Source organism: Amphiprion ocellaris, chromosome 17 (genome assembly GCF_022539595.1).
Source record: "Amphiprion ocellaris isolate individual 3 ecotype Okinawa chromosome 17, ASM2253959v1, whole genome shotgun sequence".
NCBI lineage: Eukaryota > Metazoa > Chordata > Actinopteri > Pomacentridae > Amphiprion > Amphiprion ocellaris.
This window is the reverse complement of record NC_072782.1, coordinates 24,956,776-24,976,654: the sequence shown is the minus strand read 5'-3', so window position 1 is coordinate 24,976,654 and position 19,879 is coordinate 24,956,776. Positions and strand designations below refer to the sequence as shown.

General features: G+C 40.6%; 2 protein-coding genes across 2 annotated transcripts; both read left to right on the top strand.

Moving 5' to 3' along the window:
* The first annotated feature begins 473 nt into the window (after positions 1 to 473).
* prrc1 (proline-rich coiled-coil 1) lies at positions 474 to 11,166 on the top strand. Its single transcript, XM_023273075.3, has 9 exons — positions 474 to 631; positions 2,864 to 2,999; positions 3,237 to 3,617; positions 4,774 to 4,919; positions 5,630 to 5,732; positions 5,844 to 6,007; positions 7,933 to 8,036; positions 8,854 to 8,956; positions 9,440 to 11,166. The coding sequence occupies exons 2-9, from the start codon at positions 2,903 to 2,905 to the stop codon at positions 9,653 to 9,655; spliced, it is 1,314 nt and encodes a 437-aa protein (XP_023128843.2). The 5' UTR covers positions 474 to 631; positions 2,864 to 2,902; the 3' UTR covers positions 9,656 to 11,166.
* Positions 11,167 to 12,855: 1,689 nt separating this feature from the next.
* On the top strand, positions 12,856 to 19,220 carry LOC118470475 (uncharacterized). Its single transcript, XM_035949451.2, has 2 exons — positions 12,856 to 14,009; positions 16,017 to 19,220. Exons 1-2 carry the CDS (start codon positions 13,979 to 13,981, stop codon positions 16,442 to 16,444), a joined length of 459 nt encoding a protein of 152 aa, XP_035805344.1. The 5' UTR covers positions 12,856 to 13,978; the 3' UTR covers positions 16,445 to 19,220.
* Positions 19,221 to 19,879: the final 659 nt, after the last annotated feature.

Here is a 19,879-nt window from a genome sequence, read left to right as displayed (position 1 = left end):
CATGATTTTATTCTGAAGGAGATGTGCACCGATACACGGAAGTGAAGTGTTCTGTTGGTTATCGTCTGACGGTCTATGTTGATGAAGTTCTGAATACCTGTTCCATGAAGAAGCCTGGAATTAATTCCTTAACAATTTGTATTTGGACAAATTGTGAAATTATCAGGTTAAAAAATAATGGAATCATGTAAGTGTCTTTGTGGTGTCGAGATCTCAAATAGCCCAATCTGAAAGGTTGGAAAGAGGCAAAACACACGGACAACTCTGGAGGCAGATATATATTTATTTCATATAATAACATTAAATAAAAATAAAAGTTAAATATACAGACACACAAAGGTAAATTAGCTCTATGACTACCTGACATGCATAAATACAAATGTTTATAACGTTGAACGAATAAAACGTCATAAAACAAACAGCCCTTCCCGTGCTGCCTCCGGCTCTGCAGACATACTATTGGGTTGTTTCGGTAGTCACGTGGTTTGACGAAATTTGTCCGTGTGCTCCCGTTAGTGGGAGGAGTCACGCCGGAGAGCTCCCGTCTCAGCAGACGTGGCAACACACGACGTCATCACCGTGGGTCAGTGGTTCATCACTCATGGGTGTACTGAGCTAGTAGAGCTAGCAGGTGAGTAGGCAGGCTACTTCTTGTAAATTATCAAAGAATGGATACATACACTGACACCATTTGTCTTCATGATCAGAGAAGGGTCTGCGCGTTGCTTTTCCATGCTCCTAATTCTCTTATGCTCCACTTAAGTGGGTTTGTAGATCACACGTGTACAAAAAAGCTGCCAGTGGTAGCATTGTAGCATTGTAATACTGATCCATTTCTAACTCCCAACACTTCCATTTTGCGTTGCTTTCAAAGTTAAGTAAAGCCTTATTGGAACACTGTCTTTACCCGAGAAAAGTGTGTGTGCTTTAATCGACTGGGGAATTAACGTGATGAATCTTGAACAGAGCTGTGGTGCTTAACGACTGAAAAAAGACGCGTTTTAGTTCGTGAGTCTCTTTGAAGAAAAGTCTGAAAAGTTAGTTAAATTTTAAACAGAGGGCAGCAGGACAACACGAGGGTGTTGTCCAGCCTGGACCGGGTGGAGGAGAGCTGGGAAATGCAAATTCCAGCAAAAATGGCTAGAAAACATGGATTTCAGAGAATGACTGCAGCCCGTGGGTGGTCAGGGGTGGTTTCCGCATTCAGAAATAGTGAAATGCAGGGACAATTTTCATATAAAAATCATCTTTTACAAAAAACCCAAACCCATGAAATTTGTTGAGTTCACGGTCATGGCATTAAAAGTTTGACAGTATAGCATTAAAATGGCATTAAAAAGCATTAGATTTGACTGGCTGATTTCTGCAGAAACCCTGTATATGCACCCAAGAAGAAAAGGGAATGTCAGTGTATGTTAGATGTGCACATGTCAGACTGTTTGCCCGAAGTTATACCTCAGTCCAGGATATCTGGCAAAGGTTAATGTTCCTCACTACATGGAACTAATTGGGTCCATTTTTGCCTTTTTAAGGTGACATGAAACACAAAATGGCTAAAACTGAGCTGGCAGCATACTGTGACTGAATTCCTGTAACCGATTGTGGAAAGACCATTGGTACTAACAGTTTCTAATTTCAATTAGATTCTATGCCGTCTAGCTGCAATCAAAACCACTTAAAGATATATGATCCAAGACTCAAACAAACATCTGTCAAGTGCAACTAAAAATTAGAATTTGTCACACCAGTTTGTCATTTAGTGTGTTTAGTAGGGAGCCGTGATTTGACCTACTGGTCTGGTGAGTTGCTTCCACCTATGCTTAACCTCCGAACACTCGAGCTTTGGTTGGGCTTGTATTTTAGATTTCTTGTAGTTATTTGGGAAAAGGAGTAACCAAAAAATATAATAATTGGATAACATCTAATATCTGATTATTATTTTTATTATATCTATACTATATTTATATTATACTTATATTGTTATTATTATTATTATTATTGTTGTTGTTATTCGTATTGTTATTGTTGTTGTTATTATTAGTAGTAGTATTATTACTTATTCTTTTTGGGAAAAAAGTATGTCCACATATGTGGACGCCAGGTCTTAGGAAGTTAATAGAAAATATCCTGGTTTCAGTTGTGTCAGGTCAAAAATGGACAAACATCGTCTCTAATTAGTTATACATGACTTCCACTGTGTACAACAGGTTGTGATTAGGTGTTCTCCGTTACATTGCAGATCAGTGATCATCTGCTGTAAGTTGCTAGAACTGATTCCTCCGCTAGTGTGAACAATGTCCAGTTATCCTTAATTACAAAACTTCTAGTAAGTCAGGAACAGATGTGGTTATAAATATTAAAGCTAAACACACAAGAAACCTGATTCCTCATTACAGTCATTCACTACATGTTTACAATCGGATAGGCAATCTCATTAAATTATGCAACAGTTTTGATCAATCTATAGCGTGTTATGTGTGTCAGAGGCCACCAAACTATTAAACACTTTTCAAGGGGCTTCATGCCTCCCAACCCACCTAACTGCATACTTTATTTCCCTGACTGACTGCTTCATGTTTGAAAAGCCCTGACAGGCTGACTCTGCATCACTCTCTTTCGCCATCCTCTCTTTCAGAACTTGTCAATAGGTTAAAGCTAGATTTGTTCTTGTTTTGGCACAAGCTTTGTGTGCCTGGGTTTTCGCCTTACTCTGTTTGTGTTTTTTCAGTGCATGCTACGTCTGCCATTTCCAAAACTGCTTATGTTAGACCATTTGGTCACTGCTGTTTTAGAAAGATAATGGAATTATTTATCTAAGCGACAGTTTGCACACATTCTCATTTTTCCCAACATTTTGTTCCAGCTATATTCTGGGCTGAAGTTTAGGTATACGGCTGAGAAGATGATGGAAGAAAGTGGAATTGAGACTACGCCTCCTGCTAGTCCTACACCCCCTCTGACTGTGGCTGCCACAGTCAGCACCCCACCAATCCCTGCTGGTAAGATGCGACTATGAAGTGTTGCTGTGTGAATAGACCAGAGGGCTGTACTATGAAGAGCATTTGACGTTCTAGATGTATACGGCACACTCCTTGTTCACTCCAGGCCTGATGTGGCCTGTCTAGCTTTGAACACTGTGGGGGTTTCCACTGTGAAAACTGCAGTTTTTTCCTCTGGGGACAGAGTGAAAAATGTCTCTCAGGTGTAACTTTATTTTTTTATTTTCTGCATTTCAGGTCTGTCCAGTCCTCTGACCCTCCCAGGCACCAGCTCCATCAGTTTGCCCTCAGTCTCTACATCTCTGCCCCCCATTCCATCCCTTCCTGCTTTCACCACCTCTGTGGCTGCACCTCCTTCCCTCTCTTCCCAATTTCCCTCTGCCTCACCCTTCACCAGCAGCTCTCCCTTCCCCCCCTCTGCCTCTCCCTCTTTGCCACTTCTGGCCTCTTCCATCAGACTACCTCCTGCTCCGGTTCCTGGCATGTCCGCCCCACCTGTGGGCCCCCCCGTGTCCAGCTTCTCTATGAGTGCAGGATATGACATCACACGAGGCCATGCTGGTCGAACACCGCAAACACCGCTGATGCCAACGTTCTCCAGTCCTGCTTCCATGCCAGGTCTGAGCCGCACTGCTTTATCAGGAACACGCTGTTTACATGTCAACGTGTTGAACTGGGGTTCTTTTTTCAGGAGGTTGTAGTATTGTAATCCGGAACTATAAGAACGCATGCTCCAGGCATCAGAATTTCTGTGTTGTCTAGTTTGGGTCAGGAGATACGGTGCAAAAAAATACATCATTTGGTTATAGTCAGAAGTAAAATGTCCACCATTTTGGGCCTTTTCGTGATGTCTCTATTTCCGACAATATTTATGGCCTGAAACTGTAGAAGTGTGTCATAGTTTCATGCATTTTGAAGAAGTGAATATATCAGCTCAAATTTAGTATGAATCACCTGAACTGTTTTAGAAAGTAAAGCAAACTTGTTGCATAATAAAAAATATAAACACAGTCGTAAGAATCAGGTCAGATTCAGGCAACGACCATTGTTATCTTGCGCATGTCTTGCCCTGTTCTCTGAATCTTATCCAGTAAGAGCAAGGTATTTTTTTAACTGGGCACCCACTTTGCGCAGTAGAGGTTGATCTTCCTTTCATGTTTTTGCATAAGTATATTGTATTAGCAGTATTTTTAGTATTTTTATTTATTTATAGTAATTTATAGTAATAATAATCCTTATGTTCATGTGTCTTCTATAGGTTTGCACTTTTGTTTAGTAAACTGTAGAAAAGATCAAGTGTACAGATTTTTTTTTTTTGCTAGTGTACATATTCAAATTAGTCTATTACTGTTAGAGAACTGTTCTATCAATATTTCAAACAGAAGTGTAGGTCTGCAATCGATTGTGTGCTATTATATTTTTCCATCTACTGTGTCATCTATGAATAGGAAATTGATAGAAAAGAAACGGTGTAGTTTCTTTAAACTCATGGGACATAATGGACTGCGGGTTGTGACTTGCAGTTTTGTATACTTTGACAAAAATGGGAAAATCAAAGAAGAGGTCAAAGTTGGTACCGTTGTTACGTAGGGTGGCTGTGGCACACGTGGTAGAGCAGGTTGCATGCCACTTGCAGGGTTGTCAGTTCAATCCATCTCTCTTCCTGTCCCTGTCCACCTGCTGAAGTACTAGACACTGAACTCCACATGGCAAGCAAGCACTTTAAATGGTAACTCTGCTGTTATTAATGTGTGAAAGTGTTCCGTCTTTCCAGGTGTAGCGTCCAACCCCATGGTTCAGCAGCCGGCCATGACAGGAGGATTAGATACTGGGTCTCCAATCACTTTCCCAGAGGAGCAGGAGGATCCCAGAGTGTCTGGAGATACCAACACTGGTGGAAGCATCTGGGGATTTTTCAAGGTATCATCACTCCTATCAAATGTGGGTGGCGACACTTTAGCGCCCCATCAAATGTGGAAGATGGAAATGACTTATGTACTGACTTTTTCAGACATTTACAGAAAGAGACATAATGCTCAGGCAACATTAGGCGTTAGTGAATAAAAGAGAGCAACAGAGAAAAGAAAAATCTATTCATTTAACTACAATACTATCACTGAGTAGCGCATGGTTGTGAGCCTATTCACATTTGGAGGGCACAATGTCTCTTTTTTTTTTTTCAGCAAATCGGCTATTTGACAACTCATTTACTTATGCATCCAAGGCTGCCCCCTTAGCATTTTGAGGGACATAACTGTATGTCCTCCTAAGCTCTCTCAGGTTAACATAGCGAGGAAGACAGCGGTTGTCCATGATACGTAGCTTTCATCTTCCTTCCCATCTTTTTCTCTGTCACTGCCTTCACACTGCGCTCCCCAGTTTGGCCAGTTTCTTGGCAAGTCAAGTCCCAATGCCACCTCCCCTGCACACCACAGCGAAGAAGGTGACGCAGGCCATTACAAGCTAGTAAAATAACTAGCAGTCAAATATGACGAGCTACAATCTACTGTTGCAGCGCTATCAAGTAGTTGTAAAAAAAATGAAATGGGCAAAAAATAGGAAGAGGCATGCTATATCAGGCTGTCACTTTCTGTCACTGCATAATGTGTGCTGTCTGTGTATGTCCTCAGGGAGTAGCAGGTAACTCTGTAGTAAAGACAGTCCTGGACAAAACCAAGCACTCTGTGGAGTCCATGATCACTACCCTGGATCCTGGCATGGCTCCATACATTAGTAAGTTAACCTGCTCTCTCCCCATCACTACATTACCTTCTAAGTAAAGGAGTAAAAGAGACTTTATGTTTATATATCCTCAGTTAATGTTTCTATATTGTTGCTCTCCAGAGTCTGGCGGGGACATTGACATTGTGGTGGCGTCAGATAAGGAGATGAATGTGGAGGCAGTCAGAGACGCCTTCCAGGAGGTTTTTGGGATGGCCATGGTCACTGGAGAGCCTGGGCAGTCCAACATCGCCCCACAGCCTGTGGGCTATGCAGCTGGTGTCAAGGTTAGTGCGACCTTCAGAAGTTGTAAATCTAAAACAGAAATGTTGCAATATGTCCATAAACTAGGTTGCTTTGGAATGGGGATAGCCAATGGAGACAAGCTATATGAAAGATAATAATAAACACTTTTGAGGCCGGTGAGGCCAGTGACTGTGGATCAGACACTTTTAGCTCCAGATCCAGAGACACCTGCAGAGAGAACAAACACAAACTGCAGGAGAGACAAGATACAAAGTTTGTCACACGCCGTCCTATAGATGCGCTTTATGTGAGACATGTCCTGATCAAAAATAACTTGGTTTTTACTAGTAGAACTGGAGTCCAAGAGAATGCCATCTAGAGCACTTACCTGGTTAGACAGTGTGTTTCTGAGGTGTTTGTGGCTAAATATCATGACCTCTGTTTTGTCTGAATTTAAATAAAGAATATTGCAAGTCATCCAGGCCAGAGTTTGACTAATTGGTTTCATTTTACTTTATAGATAAATACCGCTGTGTGTCATCTGAATTACAATTAAAATTTATGCTTTGTTTCCTAAAAATATTACCTGAGGGGAGCATGTACAAAGAAAATAATATCAGTCCTAACCCAGAACCCCGTGGAATCCAAAACTACGGTACCAGTCAAAAGTTTGGACAACCCTTCTCATTCAATGGTTTTTATTTATTTTAATTATTTTTTTACATTGTAGATTAGTACTGAACACATCAAAACTATGAAAGAACACATATGGAATTATGTTGTAAACAACAAACAAACCAGAGTGTTTTATATTTTAGATTCTTTAAATTAGCACTTTTTGCTTTGATGACAGCTTTGCACACACTGAGCACTTGTTGGCCCTTTTGTCTTCACTCTGTGGTCCATCTCATCCCAAACCATCTTACCTAGGTTTAGATCAGATGATTGTGGAGGCCAGGTCATCTGACGCAGCACTCCATCACTCTCCTTCTTGGTCAAATAGCCCTTTCACAGCCTGGAGGTGTGTTTGGGGTCATTGTCCTGTTGAAAAATAAATGATGGTCCAACTAAACACAAACCTGATTGGATGGCATGTCGCTACAGGATGCTTTGGTAGCCATGCTGGTTCAGTGTGCCTTCAGTTTTGAATAAATCCCCAACACCAGCGAAACACCCCCATCACACCTCCTCCTCCATGCTTCACAATGGGAACCATGCATGTAGACCATTCGTTCACCTTTTCTGCGTCGCACAAAGACACAGTGGTTGGAACCAAAGATCTCAAATTTGGACTCATCACACCAAAGCACAGATTTCCACTGTTCTAATGTCCATTCCTTGTGTTTCTTGGCCCAAGCAAATCTCTTCTGCTTGTTGTTTTTCCTTAGTAGTGGTTTCTTAGCAGCTATTCCACCATAAAGGCCTGAATAGTTGGTGATGTTTAATATTATAGTGTTAATTACAGGAAAGATTTCCTTGAACAATGTAGTGGGGATGGATTCTTTTTCAGAGGGGCAACAGTGAGGTACACAGTAGAGCTGCATTCCTATCAACTAGATCACCTGTTTGGAACTAATGTTAGATGAGCTGCTTTTATTGTGTTGGCATATGGCATTGAAGTAAATAATAATGGAATCATTTCCTTAAATTTAGTTACTGCATTATCAGGTAAACATCTACTGTAATGGAACTTAGAATAGAATTGAAAGCCTTTATTGTCATTGCACAGCTGTACAACGAAATTTGTAGAAAAGCATTTTCCAACAAAAACTTCATGGGAAATGCTTTGCAGTCCATCATTGTAATTCTAAATGCTATTTGAAAAATGAATCAGATAATCTATGCCATAAGTCAAAACAAGATCAAGGGTGTGGTTAAAACTGACAGTTCATTTACATTTTGAGAAAAAAATTAGTAACAACAAGCTAAATGCTGTCTGTCTGTCCTTCTGTGTCCCTGTCTGCAGGGAGCTCAAGAGCGCATTGACAGTCTGCGTCGAGGTGGTGTGATCCATGAGAAGCAGCCAGTGGTTTCGTTGGAAAACTTCATTGCTGAGCTTTTTCCTGACAAGTAAGAAGAAAACTCTCACACAGACACACAGAACAACAAAACACCAAAGAAGAGGTTTGAGGATGTGAAGTTGGTTGTTGTGAGAGAAGAAGATACAGAGGATAGGGTTAGATGGAAGGAGATGATTCCCTATGGTGGTTCTGATTGTGCGCTCAGCCGAGCAGACCACCCTCCTCAAGGCCAAGAAGTCCTGCTGGGTGCTGCTGCCGATCCAGGTGGTGATACTCCAAGACAAAACACTCTCAATGGTGCAGGTGTAGAAGTTCCTGAGCACCTTGAGAGTGAGCTTAAAGTCCCTCAGGCGTCTGAGGTGGTAGAGACGTTGTCGAGCTTTCTTCACCAGGGTGATGTGATAGAACCACGTCAGGTCCTGCATGATGTTAACACCCAGGTACTTGAAGCTCTCCACTCTCTCAACCTCTGTCCCACTGATCCTGAGTGGATGGTATGCGATCTGCTGCTTCTTGCTGTAGTCCACGATCAGCTCCTTGGTCTTGCTGACGTTCAGCAGGAGGTTGTTGTCTCTGCACCAGTCCTCCAGGTGGGTGATCTCCATCAAATAGTCCTCCTCGTCATTGTTGGAGATCAGACCCGCCACTGCTGTGTCGTCAGCAAACTTTATGATGGTGTTAGAGTCTGATGTGGACAAACAGTCATTAGTGTACAGCGAGTACAGCAGAGGGCTCAGCACACAGCCCTGAGGGGCTCCGATGTTCAGGGTGCGTGAGTGGGACAGGTGTTTTCCCCTCCTTCACTTTTGATTTGCGTCAAAACATGTAAAAGACATGACTTTTCAGGATCATCTTGTTGTCTCCAGGTGGTTTGACATAGGCTGTTTAATCCTGGAGGACCCTGGTCATAGCATCCGCATCGAGTTATTCACCCAGGCAACTCCCCTGGCTCTTGATCACGTTCAGCAGGTAAAAATCACTTTCCATATATAATGGTGTTATAGCCACAGAGCTTTTGAACATAAAGTTGAGATGTTGTGAGAAATTGTTGAAATATGATTAGCAGCAGTACACTGTCATACACATGGATCATCTCTCTAAAGTAATGGTGTGTTTTATTATGACTGATATCCATATCAAAACAGTAATTTCATCACTGTTACTGAAAAGCACATTGGTTATCCTGTTCAAAGTAGTTGGGGATAAAACCCTTCAACTCATATTATCTGTGTGCTGTTTGACAAGTCTAATATTTTACAGTCTGAAAATCCCTGCTACTGGTATCCAGCATTCATTAGTAGTACAACATCTTACCACTTCAATTTTCAGCCACTCTAGTTTCACCTTGATTTATTGCTATTGATGAGTGCAGATACCTGCTCCTGCAATAGAATGCCTTCATCTAAAACCTCCAGCAGCTCATCAAACTTTTTGTTACCTTCCTTCATGCAGGCTCAGTCCCTGACCCCTCCTGACTACAGTCTGCGCTGGTCTGGTCTGATCGTCACAGTGGGTGAGGTCCTGGAGCGTAACCTGCCTAACATCAACAAAACAGACTGGCACCAAGCCATGACGGGTATGACCCAACGCCAGATGATCCACAGTGCTGCCAAAGCCTTGGCTGGCATCTACAAACAGCAGCTGCCACCCAGGACTGTGAGAGACTGAAAGGTTGTAGCTTCTGTGACATACTGGAAAGAGGTGGAGGCATGTCGAAGGATAAACTAGCTGATGGACAGCGATGTTCTACTTTGCCTCACATGTACTCTTCATCTGTCCTTGTAGGGCAAAGCCAAATGCATATTGCTTCATAAATATTTAAGTTTGTGTCCACAGACGTTTACTGACATTCCAACACATTTTTCTGAGATTTACCGCAAGGCTGTCAGATACCAAATCAATTCTTTTTTACCATCTTAGGCTTTATAAAGTGCTTAACCTTTAAATCATCATCTCTTTCATTCATCCTCCTTACTCATCATGCCTGTCATATCAGCAATACACCATGGCAGCATTTATTTTTCATGATTTGTTTATGCATTTATATGTTTATTGTAGAGAGTGTCCCAGTTGTACTCTATTTTCTAGATGCTGATCCAAAATTTTGGAAAACCTGAAACCTCAGTGTAACATGACGGATGCAGTGAGAATGACTATAATGTGGACCTGGCCTGGGTTGGTCTGTAGTTTGAGAACTGAATAGACTTGTGCCCTCTACATCAATCTGTAAAGATTTTGTTTTGTGCCTAAGTTTGGAGTGCAACATTGTGGCAGTTGGTGCACAAGAAACTGGTGTCCTGTTGTGTATTAAACCGAAATGATACATGGTGTCTGCCAATGCCCTGATACTGCTACCAGTTTCACAATTGCAGAATTTAATATTAGCTAAAACGGTTTTCTGAAGGGCTGTACAAGCTCTTGCTAGAAGCATCACTCTGCTGTCCACTTGTTTTTATTTCTGTCTGGCTGTAAATAAATACTCCACTTTCCTTGTCAGAAACATATATCCCCCTACCATTCTTAATTACCCTGTGAGGGGGCAATGAGGCTGACATGGCTGAGCTCAATCATGCACTAGTCTTTTACCACATTATGTAGTAGTGATGTTGTAGGCATATTGCTTCTGTTAAATTTCTGTAATAATTTTCTGTGTGGTAATTTATTTGAACGAAAAATAATTGGGGGAGATGCAACATGTAAGTTATTAAATCTCCATTTTGACACAGAGCTATAAGATCAGTTAATAATCCAGGATCCACCTGCATTATAAATGCCTTTATAGTGTCAGTTGATTTTGTGTTGCATAACCCTTGTTTTTACACAAAATTACACCATGTCATGTTATCAGAGAACAGGGGTTGCCAGATGTAACCTCAAATTTCCCACGCAAGAAGAATATTGTAAAAGCCTGAAATCAATATCAAGCAGTCGTGCTGAAATGGTTGTTTCAAAGCATTTGATACAGTCAAAATGGCGACATCTGCAGGACAACCTTTCGTATTGCATTTGAATGAGAGTATTTGAAATCGTCAGTTTCGTCAGTCAGAATTTAAGCAGACTGAGATTATGTTTAGTAAAGGTGAAGTAACATACAGTGCCTTGTGAAAGTGTTCATCCCTCTTGTGTTTGTCCTGTTTTGTTGCATTATAAGCTAGAATTAAAATTGATTTGGATTTTGATTTAGAAGCCTGAACAAAGTACTGCCTGACTGTTGGGATGAAATGGGAAAAAAAACTAAGTAAATACTTTAAAGTTGAGTGCATATGTATTACCCCACTTTGCTGTGAAATCCCTAAATATGATACTTCAGAAGTCATGTAATTAGTCGATTAAGGTTCATCTTCGATCAAAGTGTTGCATTATCTGTCACGTTAGGCCAATATACACTCCATAGAGTAGGGCTGTAGGAAAGAGTAGAATAAAAGCTGTTTCTTAAAGAAAATTGTTTGCAAAGTATCACATGGCGAACTCCTCGCCTCGAGGACATCATCACTGAGTATAGTGGTGGAAGTATGATGTTCATCAGCACAGACAGAATGGTCGGGATTGAAGGAAAGATGGAAGGCACTTTATAGATGACGATGCTTGAGGAGAAACTGTTTCAGTCCAGAGATTTGAGACTGACCTGTGGTTCACCTTCCAGTTGCATAATGACCCTTAAAATATTGCTAAAGGGGCGCTGAAGTGGTTTAAAGGGAAATCATTTAGTATCTTGCAATGGCCTGGTCAAAGCCCAGACCTCGATTCAAATGAGAATCAGTGGCATGACTTGAAGTTTGTTTTACACCAACACAACCCATCTAACTTGAATGAGCTGGAGCAGTTTTACCTTGAAGAATGGGAAAAAATTTGAGTGGGAAGATGTGCTGAACTAATAGAAACCTACCATAAGAGACTTGTGGTAAAAGGTGGCTCTACAAAGTATTTGCACTTTGGCTGTGAATACACAGGCATACAGGCTCAAGGTTTCAGGCTTTTTTTGTGCCATTATTGTTTAGTTTTGAAATGTTACACCTTCTTATAGGCATGTTCTATAATCTATTTTAATTTCAAATTGTAACCCTTCAGGAAAAACAGGATGATGACTTTATCATGGCACTGTAAATTGACCTCTTTAAACAGCCTCCATGATTCTTCTTCACTGTGCTAGGTGGATGATCACAGTGTGGTACCTCAGTTGCAAGTGTGGCCTTGTTTGTGGTCACACTTCGCTGTGTTGAGTCAAGGTGTCGTCGTGATTTTTCCAGCCTTGCCTTCCCTACTTCTTTGCAACTAATTCTATGGATAATTAATCTTTTTATTCCAGTGTGACTACAATAAATCCAGTTAGTCTGTACGTAGGGTGCATCTGGGATACGGCTAGAATGATCAGATATGTTAAATGATTTGTTACTTTAAAAGTAGTATCACATTTAATGATTCTCACTTGTTTTCCAGCAAAAATGTTCGCGCCCCATAGCTGTTGTGCTGTATATATGCACTTGTTGAGAAAGAACATATTCTGACCCTTGGGTAGTTACAGCAGGGTGGCAACTGTAACTTGGGATTTGATTAGAAGGAAATTATTTATTTTCTGTTTCTTCAGGTGGATAGACATTGACAGGAACAAGGGGTACTCATACAGTAGACTAAACAGCATTCTGTCAGTGACTTTAGGGAGGAAACAGCGCTCTGTGTATTTTGTCTTGTAAATGTGCCTTTTACACAAAATAAATCACTTTTCCATTGCTGGTTTGGATCAAAGTTAGCTCCTAGCCCTTCTCTCCCACACAATATATCATTACAGTCACAGATTTCTCTCATGGAGGAGGTGTGATTATTTACATCAAAGAAAAGTTTAAATGTCAGCTGGTCCATTTAAATACTCCCCTTGAATGTCTAGCAGTTAATGTTATTCTCTCACCAAAAATGAATGTCAATGTTGCAGTATTGTACAATCCAAAGTTCCTTTGTCCACTGTGTGTAATATAATCAAGAAGTTAATAACCTATGGAACTGAGGCTAATCTTCCTGGACGGGGATGGAAGAGAAAAATTGATGAAAGAATGCAATGCAGGATAGTTTGAATGGTGGATAAACATCCTCAGTCAACTTCTACACAAATTCAGTCTGTCCTGCAGACTCAGGATGCAGAAGTGTCAGCTGGGACTATACGTCATCATCTGAATGCTGGACAAACTGGAGACATATTATGTTCAAAATCAGTGAAAGCACTGATTTTGCATTATATGTTCCCTTTAGTACTTACGCATTGGCTCAATAAATTCTTATTACATTTTCCATATTGAATTTAGGAGAGGCAGGTTTACGGTTTGGTATTGTAATGAAGAGACGTGCTAACACTTAATACATCAGTGTTTGCTGCTCAGATTTATCTGATCAGTCAGTCAGAAGTCAAAATGGCAGCTGCAGAAAAGATTTATTGCCACTATGAAAAAAAATTTAAAAATACACTTGCCTTGTCTTTAAAAAGCCTGAAATGAAAGAAAACCTGGGGATGACAATAGACACATGAAAAGCAAAAGGGGTAAGCTGTGGGAAAAGCTTGGCTTAATGATTTGAACAGTCTTTTTGAAATGTAGTGTTGATTGCTTTGTTATTTGTTAGAAACACATTTGGATGACATTTTCTCAGGTTGCCCCCCCTCCCCTTTTCTTTCTGTACACAACATTTAGCCTATCACCGTCTCTGTGCACAGGTAACTTGGGATCGCGCTGATGAAAAGCATCTGCGAGGCTGAGCGGTGGACGCGCACGGACTCGATCCGCCCTTCCTCCCACCGCGTCCGGGAAGCAGCGCTGCCACCCTCAGCCCGGGATGGCACCGGGAGGGCAGCAGCACGCACGGAGCTGCCCTCCATCCGCTGGAAGTCCCCTCACTGCCCTCAGCCGGATTTAACCTACTTGCCGCACCGCAGATGCAGCAGACAGTGAGGCTGGCAGCTGAAGGTAGAATGGACCAAACCCTCTGGTCCCATCTGTAACTCTGGAGATGGATCCGACACCCGTGCACACAGGAGAAGGTACTCATTGCTTCGACGTTCCTGGAGATGCTCGTGCATGTGTGCGCAAGTTGCCAGGTTCCATCTGTGCGTGAAGGCGTGTCTGCGGCAGCCTGCTGCCTGTAGCTGCTCGTGTTGCTCTGCACTTGTTGAATGATGTGGGCATGTGAGCGCCTTCAGCTGCTGGCCTTCACTGGGGTCATGTATGACGGCATGGCTGCATGTGGATGGAGGCGATGAGGTCACTGCGACTCCTGCTAACAACTCGAACCCTCTGCTCCGTCATGACGAGGTGTTTTCCGGGCTGCGCTGAATCAAACTGCATGGGTTGAATCACTGTCATACATTCGCGGTAAAGATGGAGCTGCTCATGTGCTGTCAGCAGCCACTGCAGATGCATCTATTGCACCTGCTTTTCTTTTCGTTTGGCTCAGAGCTCGGGGGCGGGATGGACATCTAGTCTTACTTTGTGTCCATGCAGCGGTTTAAAGTCACTCATATATCAAATGAACAATATATTTTTTTTTTGAAAGTTTTTAATTATGTACAAGCTGACAAAGCAGTGAACAAGCTGCTACAGTAGTGGGGTAGAATGCAGGTGAACTTTACTTTGTAAAGTCGTATTCGATTATTTCTGAAGTCTTGCCAACTAAATGACAAAATAGGTGTTTTGCCCATTTTCCATGGCTGGAGTAATCCAGCATGTGCGAATTTAGTAAGAAAAAAAGAAAAGAATAGAAAGAAAAAAAAAGAAAAATTAGCTGCAAGCCCCATTGCCCAATTTATGATGCATTGTGAAAATGACGAGTTAGCTTTAAGTGCCATTTAACTATTTCAACCACATATTCTAACTCCAAAGTCGCAATGTCTTCAACTGCATGACCTGTTTATTGTCTTGGAGTGATTCAGAAAGTCTTTTTTGTGGGCACATTGTGACAAATGTGACATTATCAGGAGAGCATCTATATATTTTTTCAAACTGAAGATTAATGCAAAGACCAACTAGCAGAAGTTTTCCTACATGGAGGGATATTTTTAGCAGTTTTGTGAGATTGGTTTATATTACTTCAGGTCAAATTTGGCACTCTAGAGTATTTATCTTAACTTGAAAAATACACCCTGTTTATTAGCTGCATGTTTATGAGACACCATCATTCATATAATTACTTCCCACTGTTTTCTGCAAAAGGCTACATGTTGTATTCTGTTATGGATTTGCATTTATGTTTGGCCTGCTACAGGAGAGAGAAACTACACTGCCTGCATGTGTGTTACTAGCTGTGACCTGCACCTCTCTTTTGTAGGAAAATAAACATGCTGATCGTGTGATGTGTGAGCAACTATTTTAAATCCGCTACACATAAAACTTACATTCTGTTTTATTCCAAAAACCATGTTGTTTGAGAATGAGCAATAGATGGCACCATTCAGCTCTATCAGATGCATTCTCTATGTGCAATGTGATCTCTGGACAGTTGTCACTGTAATAAACCACCTAATCGTTTATTACTTCTGATTTTTACAGTCAGAAGTTGCTTTACCCTTTTTGAGAACAGAGTGAGTAGTAGGATGCGTTCCATTGCTTCACCGTGCATACTTAATAGTATGATTTTTATAAAATGTTGCTTTAAAGCTGCCTAGTACAATATCTATTTCACAAATGATTACATTTTTTATAAAAGTCATACTGGTGCGGCATAAAGTAATCTCCTGAGTGTCTACCTGCACTGCTGATTTGTACAGGTTTTTACAGTAGTTCAGGAATATTTTGTGAATTGAGGTAGAATTGCCACCTTTGTCTATGATCCATAGTATATTACTGTCATGTACTTTACTAGCATCTTGCTGGCCTTGTCCCCATCCTCTAAATTGAAAAAAATTCCATTCATCTGGATTGTGACCGGATTGAGGCAAAGTCTTTAAACCACTATGCTCATGGATAGATTAGAAGTAATCCATTTGTCATTTGGTGTATTAACCCTTGATGAACCCAACGATCAGCTATGCTTTGGTCCTGTGTGTTCCCAGACAGTGAGGTCCATCTAAAGGGCTTGGGCCAAGTCAATGAGAAGAGGATGCCACAGCGCCCCTTGTGGGAGCTGCCGTGCCACTGTCCAACTGCCCCCCCACACTTTTCTTCCTGGATGATGGAGGGAGAACCCTTCACCTCTGCTCTCTCTTCTCTGCTGTACTCTGCCGGGGGACACTTGGTCGCCCTCTCTTCGTCCTCGTCCTCATCTTCCTCCTCGTCTTCGTCTGATTCAGCCATTGCTGCAATGTCCCTGGAGCAGAAGACAACTTTTGCCTTAGTCATTTTCCTCTTTATTTTCCTCCTCATCCTCATTGTGCGATGCTTCCGTATCCTGTTAGACCCATACCGGAGTATGCCGACCTCCACGTGGGCTGATGGTCTTGATGGTTTGGAGAAAGGCCAGTTCGACTACACTCTGGCCTAGGGCATTATACAATAGATACACATTGCCCGTTCTTGTACTTCATCATTTTGCACTGCCTTTTTCAGATGTGCACACATAGGTATTTTGCCTTACATGTGCAAATGATTAGCACATAAGATGGGTGTAATATATAACATTTTACTCCATGTGGTTCAAATGGACTTTAGATGCAGCTTACCTTGGCAGGCTTCTACTTAAAAGTGAAAAAGTTTCAATACAGCAAAAGTGGATGTATGATAACTTGAAACTGTTATATACTACAGAACAAAGGTTTGGAAGCAAGATCAAATTTGTAGAAAAAACGATCATAGTTTCATGGGCATACTTTGCAACAAAATAAACATGATTATTATATAAAGAGTCACTCATCAGAAAACAGTTTTACTATAATTACTATAATATCAGGTTATTTGGGTTTTTCTTGCTGAGACTTTGCTTTCTTCAAAGTAACCTCCTCTGGCTTTAACAACAGCATGGCATATACGAGGCATTTGTTGCACAGATTTTCTAAGGTATGTACCATCAATTGCATTCCAAGCTTTCTTAAGTTCATCAGTGAGAGACTGCTGATTCATGGCACACACTTTTCTGACTGATCAATCCAATTCGTCTCACACAAGCTCAACTGGAGAGAGGTCTGGAAACTGAAGGAGCCAAACCAGCTTTCAAAGGACACGTTCCTCCTCTTTTTCTGTCTAGTAACCCTGACAGAGCTCAGAAGAATTCTTAGGGTCATTATCTTACTGTAAAACAAACTTTCAACCCACAAGTCTTAGTCCAGATGGAAGTGCATGATGCTGGAGGATGGAGTGGTACTGTTCCTTCTTCATGATACCCTTTACTTCAAACAAATCTATTTTATCACCTGCAAAACATCCCCATACCATGGCACTACCACCTCCATGCTTTAGTGTGGGTGTTGTGCATGATGCTTTAAGATTTTCACCAGTTTGTCTGTGGACATAGACTCTGCTATTTCAACCAGATTGTTCAAACTTGTTCTCGTCGGTCCAGAGAACTTATTTCCAGTTATCATAGATCCAATTTTTGTGAGAGAGACAGAGTGAGCATGAAAATGTTTCCTGACACTATAAAGTGAACTGTCATAGAGTGATATATAATTTTGTTTGAATATGGAAATAACAGCACACATTTTCAGTCTGTTTGAAAACACTGATAGCCATATTGTTCCACCAGACTGTTCACATATTCACATGGACGACGAATGTTTCAAGAATGAAAAGAAGAGCTGAGAGAAACTTATTTCTTTCCCCTGCACAGTAATCCAGTCACTGTGGGGCTCAATATGAGTTTGGGTGCCAGGACTTTTTTTAAAATTGGTGATCACGTGAAAAAGTAGTGTTATGTTGCTGTATACAACTATGCTAGATTTTTTAATAACATTTTTGGTTTTGGTTTTGAAAGATGACGATGAAAGAAAATGTTAAAACTTGGCAGCACTTCTTGAAGTTGTAACTGTTCTGTTCTACTTTGGTACTTGCTCCAAAGGTGCTCCTTACAGAAATGTTTTGAAAGCACTTTCATAATCAAACCATTCAGTGAGATAGGCATCAGGGTTTTACGCTAACAGGGTAGGAATGTTGAGATTCAAGTTGAGGTTGAAGTTGAGTTCTTCCATGCACAAGCAGGTTGATGAAGATTATTGATAGTGGAAATTGTTGCTAGGAGGCAGATCATCCCTGGTAATAAATAGTGGTGGCACTCAGAATGTGTAGTATTGTTAAGGTAAACAGCAAAAAAAACAAGCTGCATTTATTTTACTGACAAACTTTAAACTCTTGTGAGGCTTCTTAATCTGCTGCTGTGCTGTCTTCCTATACTCATACACTGACCGCTCTGTTCATGGGTTTTATTGCACAACGTGGATCCAAAGCTTTAAATATGTGAATGCACAACAGCAAAGCACAAACATCACACACCACACATGTGTAGTAAAAAGCTAACTTTTATAAGCTTAAAGACACAGTGGACTTGTCAGCTTTAACAACAAGATGTTCATTATCTTGCAGCTGTTGTTCACCTTGTTCCCTGCTGCAATTAACAACACATTTTCATTCAAGAATAAATCAGGTCACAAAGTATCAGATGGATTACAATGAGATGATGTACAGACGTCTGTGGTCCCCACTGAAGCAGTCTTAATGGTTTTCCTCATATCCTGTGCTAACAATGTCCCATCAGCTGCAGCTACAAAGTCTTTTTTTTAATCTCAAAGAATATTACAAAATATGAAACATTTCCTGGCCAAATTGCCACATTGACATCATAATATCATCAAAGTGGTTAGCAATCTAAAAATGCCCTCTGCCTGCAAATACTTATGTGAACTGGGTTTGACATTATGAAGCATAATAGTGAGTAGCAGTACCTTCTGGTATGCGCGTAGTTGATAATGACCTAAAACATAAGTCCAAGCTATACCAGAACTACCTTAGGAAAAATGAACACGATGGTCAGCTTAAAAACATGGAGTGTCCAGCACAGTCTCCAGACTTAAACCCCATGGAGCTGGTTTGGGACGAACTGGTCAGAAGAGTGAAAGCAAAGCAACCTACAAATGCCACACATTTGATTTCCTTTGTGGAAACAATGCCACGAGTGTGTTCAGCTGTGATATCTGCCACAGGTGGCTACTTTGATGAGTCAAAGGCAATGTTCTGAACCAAGTTTCAGCCAAGTTTCAATTATTATTTTTTTTGTTGTTGTTTTTGAGAAATAGTGCTGACAAAAAGTATTAAAAGTTACCAAAAGAATACTTTGGTATCGTGAGCATTTATTTGTCACTTTTACACAATGATCTATAATCAAACAATATGCAGCTATTCAACCCTGTTACCCTAATTTTAAACCTGTGACCATATCATTTTAATTGAAAATAATCATAAATTCCTTCCTCAGCTCAAAAGGGTTTGACCCATTGTCCTTTAAAGAGTTTAAGTAATTATATGCATAATGTGTTAGAGTTAATATTATAAAATAAATACTTAAATTAGGAAAGTGAAACATGCCACTATTGAAAAGTTGGACAAGATAGATTTAGAAAATTATTTAAATTATTTTAAATCAAGTCATATGTGAAACCAAATGGTTATTCAGAGAGAATGTTACTTTTTTCCTTAATGGAAAAGGAATTATATTTAAGAAATGACTTAATGTACTTTTTCATGTTCCTTAGTGTTGGTAATGGGGTTGCACCAAGTACAGCAAACAGCAAATTAAACATGTAATAAAAATGGTACCATTGATGTGTAAGCTGAGCCAGTTAAACCTTTGATAGTTTATTACCTATTATTGATGGATATGTAGCAGAAAATAGTAAAATAGGTTTATTTTTCAAAAATTTTGAAGCCCATATGTCCTGCAATTCTGGAATGATCCATAACCTATATGCAGATATCATATACAGGTAGTCTT